The 13976-nt window shown below is 41.6% G+C and overlaps 1 protein-coding gene across 6 annotated transcripts in view; it reads left to right on the plus strand.

Moving 5' to 3' along the window:
- Positions 1 to 13976, plus strand: part of LOC129640271 (dedicator of cytokinesis protein 11) — a 223093-nt gene that overhangs the window by 60877 nt on the left and 148240 nt on the right. For 4 of the 6 annotated variants that reach the window (XM_055565486.1, XM_055565485.1, XM_055565481.1 and 1 more), the window contains exon 7: positions 12212 to 12346. In XM_055565486.1, coding sequence (XP_055421461.1) covers positions 12212 to 12346 — 135 coding nt within the window. Of the gene's footprint in view, positions 1 to 11318; positions 11535 to 11630; positions 11755 to 12211; positions 12347 to 13976 lie in introns of those variants that run through there. The other 2 variants (XM_055565483.1, XM_055565484.1) reach the window with 2 other exon arrangements.

Below are 13976 nucleotides of genomic sequence, written 5' to 3' on the forward strand. Positions count from 1 at the left end.
TTATTGTTACCATCTTTCTAAATTCCATACACATGCGTTAGTATACTGTATTGGTGTTTTTCTTTCTGGCTTACTTCACTCTGTATAATAGGTTCCAGTTTCATCCACCTCATTAGAACTGATTGAAATGTATTCTTTTTAATGGCTGAGTAATACTCCATTGTGTATATGTACCACAGCTTTCTTATCCATTCATCTGCTGATGGGCATCTAGGTTGCTTCCATGTCCTGGCTATTATAAACAGTGCTGCGATGAACATTGGGGTACACGTGTCTCTTTCCCTTCTGGTTTCCTCAGTGTGTATGCCCAGCAGTGGGATTGCTGGATCATAAGGCAGGTCTATTTCCAGTTTTTTAAGGAATCTCCACACTGTTCTCCATAGTGGCTGTACTAGTTTGCATTCCCACCAACAGTGCAAGAGGGTTCCCTTTTCTCCACACCCTCTCCAGCATTTATTACTTGTAGACTTTTGGATGGCAGCCATTCTGACTGGCGTGAAATGGTACCTCATAGTGGTTTTGATTTGCATTTCTCTGATAATGAGTGATGTTGAGCATCTTTTCATGTGTTTGTCAGCCATCTGTATGTCTTCTTTGGAGAAATGTATATTTAGTTCTTCTTAGAAAATGGTTCTATGGTTTTTGATTCCACTCTCTTCCCCTAACTTCTCAAAATATTAAAATGCTTTACCCATACTTAAGCTTTAGTCCAACATTAAGTAAATGTATGAAAATCTGGATTCCTAAAAGAAGACATCAGGGAGTTAATATCTTTACAGAACTGTTCACCACAGGATTTGTTTCAATAGTGAGTTAGTCTGATGACTTTGGGACTTCCCTGGTGGCTCAGATGGTAAAGAATCTGCCTACAATGCAGGAGACCTGGGTTCCATCCCTGGGTTGGGAAGATCCCCTGGAGAAGGAAATGGCAACCCACTCCAATATTCTTCCCTGGAGAATTCCATGGAAAGAGGAGCCTGGTGGGTTACAGTCCATACAATCCATGGGGTCACAAAGAGTCAGACAGGGTCACAAAGAGTCAGACATGACTGAGCGACTAACACTTTCACTTATAATGACTTTAAATTATAATTTGTTTTACATATAACTTTTTTAAAAAAGAAATTCCTCTTTAGTTTTTCTATTTTGGCTCTGCTGTGTCTTCATCACAGCATGCAGGCTCTTCGTTGTAGCACGCATGCTTCTCTAGTTAAAGTGTGGACTCAGTTATGGTCTGTGCGCTCTCTAGTTGTGGCATGTGGGTTAGTTGCTCTGCAGCATGTGGGATCTTAGTTCTCCGAGCAGGGATCGAATTTGCATCCCATGCATTGGAAGGTGAAGTCTCAACCACTGGACCACTAGGGAAGCCCCAGTATTACTTTTTAAGGAGCTTATATATTATAAATGCAAATGCAGTTGTCTGTAAAAGGTGTATGCTTTCAAATTTTCTACCATAATTCATGAACTACAGATTGATTGATGTGGTAGGCAGAATAAAGACCCCCCTGCCAAGACATCCATTCCCAATCCCTGGAATCTATAAATGTTCCCTTACATGGCAAAGGGGAGTTTAAAAAATCACTAATCAGCTAGTAGGGAGATTAGCCTGGATTATCCAATGTAATCATAAGGGTCCTTTTAACTGGAAGACAGAAGCAAAAGAGGGGAGTTAGGGAAAGAGATGTAAGGGTAGAAGCAGAGTCAGAGAGAGATGCTATGTTGTTGGCTTTGAAGATGGAGGAAGGGCCGAGAAATGCGGGCAGCCTCTGGAAGCTGGGAAAGGCAAGGAAGTGGATTGTCCCCTAGAGCCTTCAGAAAGGAGCAGAACTCTGCTCTCACCTTAATTTTAGCCTGGTGAGAGCCATGTCAGATGTCTAACCTTCAGAATTGTGAGATAGTACATTTATGTTGTTTTTAGCCACTAAATTTATCGTAACTTGTTATAATGGAAATAGAAAAGCAATTCACTCAGTTAGTCAAAGATTGATTGTTCAGCTTTTGTATCATCTCCCCCTGAGGTTTAAAACTCCACTACTTACAAAGGCCAGGCAGGAACCATAAATTCATGAAGTGGGTCGTGGGTCTGAGGTGACCTGGTGACCACGTGGCCTGGCTGAAGGGGACAGCTGCTGCTTGTTTCCGGCTAATCATTTCTATGCTGCTGCTGAGCTAGGCTCTTTGCTTCCCCCCTCCCTTTTTTTTTTTGTTTATCCCCAGCTGTTCATATTTTTACCACTTCTTTCTTCTTTTTGAAAAAGTGAGATGTAATTCACATAACATAAAAACACCTATTCTTTTCAAAACCTTTACCAAACAGTAAGCAGAGAAAGGAAAAGAAGAGTAAATCAATTTGGTCATATGTGCTACACAGTTCTTTTTAAAAAAATGAGTGGGGAATAATTTGAAATATAAAGGCCATAATGAGCTTTGGGAATTGTCTCTGGTTATGGATTTCATTTATCCCAGCTCTTCTTTATTATGGATTCTGAGTCTCCATTTTGGATTTCTCGGAGCTGAATATACAATCTATGTTCTTCTGGTTTTTACCTCCTAAAACCATAGCAATAAGTAGTGGATTTCCAGATTTTCTCATGGCTAGATTGGGCATGAGAGGAAGGTCCAGCCAGATTCAGTTAAAGGTATCTGAAGGATTTCACCAAGATATTTTTTTCCTATAAAAATTGTGCTTTAACTCTAATTTAGTTTAGCATCATTGAAATTAGTGGAAACTCATAGTGTTTACTGTACTCTTTCTCCCTACATAAACAGAGGGTGTGTGAGTGTATGAAACAGGCAGGGGGAGGATGGGGCGTGGGTAGCAGTTTTATAGTCGTCAGGCTAAAGTTGGACTGAGGGCCAAAGCAGAAGTACAGGCCAATAAACTGAGATGCACTGGAGGCCTCAGGCTCATATCCCTAGGTGCCCTGTACAGGGTGGGGGATCATACACATCAGGCCTGGATTGGCTCAGGGAGAGGACAGAAGAACCGAGGTGGAGGGCTAGAGTTTATGAGACACTCTGAAAGGGAAAATTCTATATATCTCCTTCTACTGCGCCAATGTTTGACGTGAAGAATTTTAATTCCTCTCCCGAGTGAATGGGAAGATGATTCAGGTATGCTGTTGGTTGAGTCATTTTCCCGATCCTGCTGGTAGTTTGACTTTTGGTACATGCAGAGTCCCGTGCTTGCTAGGAACTCCAGCCCATCCTGGTGACAGGCTTTGGTGGCTTCAATAATGAGCTCACCACAGGGCTAGCGCTTGCAGAGTTGAGACCAAAGAACCTTTTCTATCAGAAAATTTGCGTGTTGACAGCCCCTGCAAATTCACAGCAGGCTAACCAGGAAGCTACAGCAGAAGGTTCTGGGTATTAATCATGACTCATTGGCAAATAACAGCCTATGGGAGCCATGTGTCTGCCCTCCTATTTTATCTGCATGTCTTTGATGCGCTGTGTCTTGACACTGGCTGGTGGAGCCTTCTGTGGATGACGGGGATTAAAGCAGGGCAGCTGGGTATCTTTCAGAGGGAGGTGAAGTTTACAGATCTTTATTCACTTAAAAATTTTTGGATTTTAAAAGCTATGCAGAATCAGTCCTTTAGATTGTTTGAAATTATGCACAACCACTTTAAAACTATTTTTATCAACAAGTCTGAGTCTTTTTCCTGGCCATGTTGCCTCTCAGAAATAAGGCCATCTAATAGCCAGGAAGGAAGAAATAGAATCATGTGAGAAGGTAGAAAGAAAAAAAAAAATGAAGGAAAGAGGGTTAGAAAAGACTCCACAAAGTCCAGTAGATCAAAGAGAATCAGAAGACTCCTACTTTATAAGGGCTTTTGAGAATGCAAGCACATGACCTCTAATGCAATATGAATAATGTAGCCCAAGTAATTTGTATATGAGCTGCTTTAGAAAGTTCAGCTTCCCTTGCTAGCTGCCAGACAGTTTTGCAAGAACATTGAGGGCAATGGATGGGCTCTAGGGAAAAAAGTCTGGTGAAAACTGAGCTGAGCTCTTCCTATTGAAAGATTGGAAGACCCCATATTTAGAGAATAAACCTTTGTATTTTCCCCAGTATCCACCTTTCTGCCAGTGAGGTCAGACGGGATATAGTCTCCACCATTTTCTACAATTCTCATTTTCCCAGAAGTGCTTGCTGAGCTTCCCTGTTATTGGCTGAGAACCAGCCCCGAGGAACCCAAGCTACAGGAGAGCTGCTAATGACATGTGTCCCTCCCCAAGTCACAGTTATCTGGTGCCTGAGCATGTCCTTTCATGGAGGCAGATGCTGGCAGCTGCTTGTAGCTCTCCCAGAAGCTCTGTTGGTTGTCTGGGCACAGTGACCACTTCACTCAGCTCATAATTGCTTTTTTCTCAGTGTTCATGTTAAAACATGACAAGCTTTGTCATAGGTGATTAATTTCCTCAATTTGGACCTTCTAGATCATGAGAACACACCCCATTGCTACTCTTCAGTTCCTGGGAAAGTTCTGGAGAGCAGTTTAAAGATAGCAAAGACAATAAATGATCCCTTGGGCAGAAACGCCAGTCATCACGGAAACGTCCGTACTCTCTTTCCCAAGTAGCTAGCTGCTAGGGACATCTGCTTTTTTCAACATCTCTCCATATCAGTGAAGGAATTTAGTGTGGACTAGATAGCTCTGATATTGGACATGACCTTCCTGTGGTATTTAGAACTGTTTTTCCTGAGGGATATAATGATATGGAATAAGGAAGAATCTGATCTTGACTGTGGTTTTTCATTAAAAAAAAAATCTGTTGCAGATTCTTGGCCAACCCTTTGGGACACCCACCTTTAGGCATCTTCTTGGCTCAATTTGGTCACATTCCTCAAGTTCCCTCCTCTCCGTTCTTAGCAATTAAACATCGAAGTGTCTGGGTACATTATCGGGGTTGCAAGTTCAGTTGCTTGATGTATGACTCAGTTCTGGTGCCCTTTCTTTCTTTTTGCACAAAGCAGAGCCATTTGTTATATATCCAAGAGTCTAAGAGTTCTCACGTATTCTTTCACTGTTAGAGGAGGGGTTTTTTGCCTTCTGCACTGGGAGAACAACAAATCAAAAGAGGATTTTACCTAAAAAAGCACATATGAAATTAAAATAATTGCTGGGAGGCCAAGGTCACTGTGTTTATTGGAACAGGGGTAGAGGGAAGCTTTTATTTTTGATACACTAATACCTTGTATGTTCAAGTCTTCCAGTCCATCTCTCACAGCTGACAAACAGATTACACTAATTTAATGGGTAAGGGATTTCTCACTAATTAGTTTTTTTTTTAAATGTTTCCTTTTCTCTCATTCATTGGTGAATGTTTAAAACCATTTATTAGGGCCTTCTTTTTTTATTTTTTAAATAATTATTTGACTGCACTGTGTCTTAGTTGTGGCACGCGGGACCTTCGATCTTCGTTGTGACATGCAGGGTGTTTGGTTGTGGCACGTGAACTCTTAGGTGTGGCATGTGGGATCTAGTTCTCTGACCAGGGATCAAACCCAGGCCCCCTGCATTGGGAGCTCAGAGTCTTAGCCACTGGACCACCAGGAAAGTCCCAGAGAAGGCTTTTTGAAGGGGGTGGGGACGTCAAGGAAGGGAATCAGAAAGGAGGTGAGCATGGCAGGCGGTGTGTACAGGGCAAGTATATTAGGTGAAGTTGGGTAGTCATGGGAAATAGAGTTGATTTGGTCCTTTGCTCTCTCCTCGGGCCTCAGTTTCTCTGCTGCAATATGGAAATGATAATAGTAATTACCACACAAGGTCATTATGAGGATTTCACTGATATGAAAGAAGCACTTAGTCAGAACTGTAATGTAGTAGGCACTCCACAGATGTCACAGATCGGTATTATTTTACATTATTGATAGGGCTGTGGGAGTGCCTTGAATGTCAGATTAGGCATGGGAGCCTTACCACGTATGTGGGTAACTGGGGGTCATTGGAAATTTGAGCAGGGCCATGACATGACCCAAGAAAGACAATAAATTAATTTGTCTCTAATGAGAAGGGTGGATTGTAGACCCCTCTTTTTAGACTTTGCTTCAAACTAAATAGTTAAAAAAATTTTCCAGGGCCCAGATATGATAGAATTATGTAAGTAAAGCTATTTGGTTTTTAACCAGTTGTCCAGAGGGTAGACCTATGTAGTATATTAAAACCTGGTAGGACTGTAAAATAATATGGTAGAGAGTCATAAGTGATATATTAGGTTGCCAACCTATGGGTAGGGGTGCTTTAGCAGGGTGACGTTCCCAACATTCTGGTGTAATTAACAGCAACTCAATTTTCTGATAAGTTATGGGATTTTCTTGCCCATTATTTCTTTCATCTTTGCTTTGAACAGTTCTCAGACCCAGTGTGTCTCCTATTCTCCTGCTTTCTTCTTTTCCTCGCTGCCTCTTCTTCCCTATTCTGAGAGATGAGTCAGGTAAATTTCCCCCTCCCAATTTCTACATTGCTCCTGGCCCACCTAACTTTAACAAAGCCTTCAGACCATCCTTTCTCAGGGCTCCTGGTTCATTGAATTTAACAGTACATAATTACCCTCTAGGGAACACACATAGGTTAAACACCCTTGAGATTTGTTACATAAAATGATAAAAGGCTCTCCTAATTTGAGAATACTAGGTGCTCAAACCTCCCTGCTTTCCATCATTGAATTAACCCGAGTGATAGAAACCCTTTGTTCCTGCTCCAGAAAGGGTCGTGTGGGGTAAATGTTCAAAAGGTTGTTCTCCGAATAGCTCAGGGCCTTCAAGATACTTGGCAGAACCTGATGCCAGAGAATAATCTCCTTTGGCTAACTCTGTTTTGTTCTTCTGGGTGGTCTGGGTGAGCCACTGGTCAGGATTCATGCTTCTCACTGAGTAAAGTGGGGAATTTTCAGCTGTGTTCACCATCTAGGAAACATAATAAAATGGGGGAAGAGGAAGAAAAATATGGGCATTACAGAGAGACACCCTTCTATTGTATGAAACCACTGGAGAATCTGCACTGGGGAATGAATTATTCATTCATTCCTCATTCATTTTGCAAAATTTTATTGCGTTCCAGGCACTGTCACAGGTACTAGGGCTATAGCCGTGGATGAGATGTGGAGCTTAATCGTCTTAAAAGAGACAGCAAATAGATACATAGATGAATAAGATATATTTGAATAGTGATGATTCTATGAAAAAGATAAAATAAGATGCTGCCACGAGGGCAGGTAGTCACAGAAAGCCTTTCAGAGGAGGTAAGAGTCAAGCAAAGACCTGAAAGAAGCTGTGGATATGTGGGGGAAGAGACTTTCAGGCCAAGGGGACATAAAGCGTAAAGGTCCAAAGGACACTTTTTTGTTTGAGGAACAGCAGGTAAGCCAGTGTAGCTGCATGATTAGAAATAAAGTCCATGAGGTAACCCAAGGCCAGAGCATGCACATCATCCCAGGCTATAGGGAGGATTTCAGGTCTTATTCTAATCTCAATGGGAAGCCATTGGAAGGTTTGGGCAGGATTCTTTGTCATTGTCCTATGATTGTGATCCTAGTTCTGCCATCGCCTTGCCCATGTGAACTTGAGTGAGTTCTTAGTCTCTTAGTTTGCTGTTAGATAACATGTGGATAAAGATGCTAATCCCCAAGTGACATTAAAAAAATTAGCTCCTGGTTACAAAGAACTTGAGCCCATCAGATGAAAGGTATGATATAGAGTAATTACCACTGTTCTATATAGTCATTATTTTAACAGCTGTCTTCTTTTCAAAATGGAAAAAAATAACAAGGTAAACCTGTACCCTAAATAACAACATTAAAAAAATGTCATGTTTCTGGGACTTCCTTGTTGATCCAGTGGCTAAGACTCTGCTTTCCCAATGCAGGGAGTCTGGGTTCAGTCCCTGGTCAGGGAACTAGATCTCACATGCTGCACCTAAGAGTTCATATGCCATTAACTAAAGATCCTGTATCCTGCAACCAAGACCTGGCACAGCCAAATAAATAAGTATATTTTGTGCTCAGATGCTCAGTCATGTTCAACTCTTTGCAACCCAGTGGACTATAGCCTGCCAGGCTCCTCTGTCCATGGGATTCTCCCAGCATGAATACTGGAGTGGTTTTCCATTACCTCCTCTGGGGGATCTTCCTGACCGAGAGATTGAACTGAGTTTTTTATGTCTCCTGCATTGGCAGGTGGATTCCTTACCACTAGCACCACCTGGGGAACCCCACATTTATATGAATTTATAAAGTCATGTTTCTGATTTCCCTTTTGATTCCATATGAGAGATTTAACTTATTTGCATAGTACATCATGTGAAATGCCGGGCTGGATAAAGCACAAGATGGGATCAAGATTGCTGGGAGAAATATCAATAACCTCAGATATGCAAATGATACCACCCTAATGGCAGAAAGCGAAGAGGAACTGAAGAGCCTCTTGATGAAAATGAAAGAGGAGAGTGAAAAAGCTGGCTTAAAATTCAACATTCAAAAACTGAAGAGTGTGTCATCTGGTCCCATCACTTTGTGGCAAATAGATGGGGAAACAATGGAAACAGTGATAGACTTTATTTTCTTGGGCTCCAAAATCACTACAGATGGTGACTGCAGTCATGATGCTTGCTCCTTGGAAGAAAAGCTATGACATATCTAGACAGCACAGAGACATTACTTTGCTGACAAAGGTCTGTCTAGTCAAAGATATGCTTTTTCCAGTAGTCATGTATGGATATGAGAGTTGGACCATAAAGAAAGCTGAGTGCTGAAGAATTGATGATTTTGAACTGTGGTGTTGGAGAAGACTCTTGAGAGTCCCTTGGACTGCAAGAGATCAAACCAGTCAATCCTAAAGGAAATCAGTCCTGAATATTCATCGGAAGGACTGATGCCGAAGCTAAAGCTCCACAACTTTGGCCACCTGATGCGGAGAACTGAGTCATTGGTAAAGACCCTGATACTGGGCAAGATTGAAGGCTGGAGAAGGGGACGACAGAGGATGAGATGGTTGGATGGTATCACCAAATCAAAGGAAATGAGTTTGAGCAAGCTCCGGGGGTTGGTGGTGGACAGGGAAGCTTGGCATGCTGCAGTCCATGAGGTCGCAGAGTTGGACATGACTGTGTGACTGAACTGAACTGAGAGATTTAAGATATTCCTTTCTTCTTTGAAAAGTATCTTAAAAGCTTCCCAGAAGTTGAAACCCAACATATATCATAAAATATTTGAATGAGAAGATATCTTAGAGATCTTATGGATCTGTTGTGGGGACAGTCTGATGTCTATAGAAATGACCTTAAGAAACTTCTTTACTGTGCAGACTGTATGCTTTGAGCCTGTGTAGGAAATCACTTGGGGATTGTGGCCCCCAGCTGGGAAGGCAGGTGTGTTATTTGTTCATTTCTAATAAAGTTATATGTAGATAATGAAAAAAAAGGAGGTTACAGATCATGTAGTCTGATCCCATCACTTTACAACTGAGGAAATGGAGAGAAGGCAAGTCGTGAGGACAGTTGCCCTGCTGGGGAGCAGGAGCGCTGGGTGAGACTCAAGATCTGTGATTCCAGGCATCTGCTCTCTTCCCAGATCTGCAAGCTACATTCCTACCTCAGTGTCACATTTAGACAGAATTGCAGTGTTACAGGAAGTGATTGACTGTCTTTTCAGATCCCTTTCCATCTCTATTGTAATGACCGTGCCTTGCTAATATTGGAAGTGCCGCCTGCCATGAAGCGTCTTTGCTTGGTGAGGCAGCTGTACATGAAGCAAATTCTGCAGCTATAATTTGACTCTGTGCCACAGCTGATTTGCTCTGTATCTTTATTTCCTCTGGTGCTGGTTAAGGACTCTGCCAGTGGATTCTATAGACTGTACCACTGAGTCTATGAACCTTGAGTTTTAGAGTTGATCATGGTTCAGATTCTAATCTGGTTGTAATTTTTTATGTTAAGGTTTGCCTGGAAAATTTATTTCTATTTTTATCATACATAGTTTTTGTGATAACTTTTAAGAAGTGGTATTCTGTTCATTTGAAATTAGCTCATTGTGTCATTTTAGGTCTTCTGGTTCCATCAATTTAATAACAAATATGAACCATTGTCATAAAAATAAGCAATATATATACACAGACACATATATAATGACCTTTATGATTAACTTTTTCCTTGTATATGGATCTAGATTTCTTCAGTTATGGTTGCAGTAAACTTAAATGTGGGTAAAATGAGATCACACAGAGACACACACACATACTTTCTATACCTTTGTAGTATAGTAATATTTACTTGATTGGCATCCAAACTGGTATTTTTCTGCTTGAACTTCTTTCTACTGATTCCATATAGCCCACACAGTCCCTCTCTCAAATATGCTATAAGCATTTACCAGTCTAACCTGTTATGGTGTTCCTCATACTGGTATATTTTTGTCATTCATTCCAAAATCAATGGTATTTGAACAAGTCAAAAATAACTACAAGCATATGATTTCTTTTTTACTGGTTTTCCTCAAAGGAAATGCCCTTTAACATATTTTTATATTTTGCCTACTCATGCCATAGAGAAATAAATTGTTGATATTTTGGATACTTTGCCAGAAGTTAAGTAGTTTTCAAGAATAATCTTGCCAAATACTACTCTTTCCTTAATTAAAGTTCTTAAAATAGTCAGAGATCATACTGGATGGTCATATGGGTTATTGAAAACAGCAGGCTTAACTCTGAAAACTGACTTCTGTAAGACAAGATGCATAGGAATGCATTTCTTCAATAGGATCATCAAGAGGCTATTTCCTAGTCTGTCTCCCCATTCCCACCCTGAAATCATTTTAGATCTCTTGTCCTGGGGAATTTTACTATAACAAATGCTAGACATATCTTGCAGTCTGTGGCTGTATCAGAGAGCTCTGAATCTCCCTTTCCCACCTCCTTCAGCAGGTCCAAGACTCTTTTTAAGGGAGAATAGAGGGGCAGCGTCTGAGTCTTTGTGACCCCATGGACTGCAGACCACCAGGCTCCTCTGTCCATGGGGATTCTCCAGGCAAGAACACTGGAGTGGATTGCCATGCCCTCCTCTAGAGGATCTTCCCAACCCAGGGATCGAACCCAGTTCTCCAGCATTGCAGGCAGATGTTTACCAACTGAGCCACCAGGGAAGCCCAAGAAGACTGGAGTGGTCTTCCCAATCTAGTAATCAAACTGGGGTCCCCTGCGCTGCAGGTAAATTCTTAGCCAACTGAGCTACCAAGGAAGCCCAGAGGGGCTTCCCAGGTGGTGCTAGTGATAAAGAACCTGCCTGCCAATGCAGCAGATGTAAGAGATGTGGGTTTGATCCCTGGGTCGGGAAGATCCCCTGGAGGAAGCACAGCAACCCACTCCAGTATTCTTGCCTGGAGAAATCCCATGGGCAGAGGAGCCTGGAGAGCTACAGTCCAGAAGGTCACAAAGAGTTGGACACAACTGAAGCGACTGAGCATGCACACATGCAGAGGGACAGAATAAATGCATCAGGCTGTCTTCCAGCTCTTCTCCAATTCCTGTGGATTTCACCGTGAGTTGTAGCAAGGGAACTCCTTAACTGTTAATCCCTAATTTCAAATGGATGGGCTAATCCCATTGGGCCTTTTAACGCACTTCTCAGCCTACAGGGCTTTCAGCAGCAACCTGTAGCAAGTGGTGGTGCTCAGTGTTTCCCTGTGAGTACTTTCTAAGCTGGACTCTCAGGAATAGGGACCCTGGAGCAGCATAAGTGAGTGCAGTAAGGTCTGCAGGTGAGATATAAGTACATGATACAGGGTGTGTGTGTGTGTGTGTGTGTGTGTGTGTGTGTATATTACATATATATATATAATGTATATATGTGTGTGTATGTATACATACACATACAACTTGGATTTGTAGTGATGTGAATGAAATAATAAGAATCCAGTTATGGTTTGCAATTAAACAGGAAAAGGATGCTGTAATGAAATGGATAGTGATTCATATACATAAATGCTTTATAAACTATAAAGAGTTAAAATTTCTCCAAATATTTGGCTGAGAGTTAAACCACTTGACTTCAAGCTCTCCATCTTAAGAAAGTGAAGATCATGCTGATTCCTAATGACTTCTCCAAGTTGTCTGCAAATTATCCGGATATAATGTCTGTGGCAAACCCATCAAGGTGTTTTGTTCAGATGCCATGTATATGTAACAAATGTGTCATTGTTGGTTTTTCCCCCATAGGTGTTCAAGAGACGGTATTTTTACTTAACTCAGCTTCCTGATGGTTCGTATATTCTCAATTCCTATAAAGATGAGAAAAATTCAAAAGAATCTAAAGGTTGCATCTACTTGGATGCTTGCATCGATGTTGTTCAGGTAGGGCTCATGGAGGTAATATTTCTTTCTCTTTCTGGAAGAGGGTTGTTGATCTATTAAGAACCTCAGTATTTTTCTGCCTTGATGAATTGCCTCTCCACCCATCAAAACGTGCATACTAGACACTCAGAATCCTCTTCAGAATCCCACTCTCCCTCTGTGCTGCCATTTAAGTGCTTTCCCGGTCCTCTGGAGTCTGCTCCAAAGTGCCTCTTGAATCCCTCACCTTCTTTCCATTCTCACTGTCTTCCTCCTGTTCTCTCTTTTAACCTCTCTTGCCTAGAGTCTTGTCTTCTGCCTCCTGATGTGTTGCCGTGTTCCACTCCATCTTCCTGAGATATAGATGGGGTCCTTCACTCGTCTGTTCAAAACCTTTTGGCTCTTGATTTGCTGTCTTGCAGAGTGAGCTCTAAAGATCCTACCAGGGCATTGCAGGCCCACGGTGATTTGACTTTTCCTACTAACCCCCCACCCCCACCCCCGGGACCCCCCTCATACATTCTGTGCTCTCATCACTCCAGGCTAAGCACTCCACAGAGTGTCACACACATGTGCCTTTCTTATATTTGTTCCTCTGCCCAGCACATACTTCCTGTTTGAACCTTATCTTTTAAGACTTGGCTCAAATGGGCCTTGTACCATGAAACATTTTTTGTTTTCTTCCTCACACTCACTCCCACTAAGTGGAACTATGCTCCAGCTCCCCTGTGCTACCACTGTGCTGAATTATTCCCATTCCTTGTTCCATTATGGAGACCATGTCATATTCATGTCCAAGCCCCTTATAATAATTAGGTAAGTTGTATATACAGTAGGGGCTTAATACATGTTTGCTGATTTGAGTCACTGAGGGGGCATGGATGTTAGGGTTAGTATGGACAGGGTGGGGAGTAGAGGACAGAGAGATGATTAAGAAGGAAGTTGATTGACCAAGCAATAGGAGCCAAGACTACAGAGCCAGCCTGGCCTGGTCGACTAGAAGGGGCACTGCGTTGATTGGGAGGCAGGAGATGTCGGTTCAACACCCCCAACCTACCTGAATCTTAGTTTACAGAAGTGTAAAGTGTGATTAATAATATCTCCTCACTTTATTAAGTGAGATTATCATTAGAAGCAAATGAAAAAACACTTTAAAATATAATATACAATGATCTATGTGAATAGAAGGTACCCTCTTTTATACATTGAATTTGCAAAAAGTTCATTTTTTTTTTTCTGTAACATTACAGAAAACGGAACAAACTTTTTGGCCAACCCAATATATATGTGTGACAGCTTTCTTATCTTTCTGGAAAGAAGAAGGCACATACAATTCCCAGATTTTCTCAATTAGCTCTAGTACAGTTTGACCTTCCTTTACTGGGGCTCCCAGGCTCTGATTTCTCCTCTATTTATGATTCCCTCCTCCCAAATATTTTCAAATATATAAATCTTTAGGACTTGCTACAGCAGTTTAATCGTTCTTTACTATACTTTGAAGATGAGAAGGAGGGACTTTCTTGGATCCTTCCTGAATAATGACCATGCAGTGGAAAATTATTGATTCATGAGCCTTCCTTGAAATTAAGGCTGAGGTTTGGGAGCAGGGGACAGTGTGTCATTTCTTTTGTCATGACAGAGAAAGCGGTAA

Source organism: Bubalus kerabau, chromosome X (assembly GCF_029407905.1).
Source record: "Bubalus kerabau isolate K-KA32 ecotype Philippines breed swamp buffalo chromosome X, PCC_UOA_SB_1v2, whole genome shotgun sequence".
NCBI lineage: Eukaryota > Metazoa > Chordata > Mammalia > Artiodactyla > Bovidae > Bubalus > Bubalus kerabau.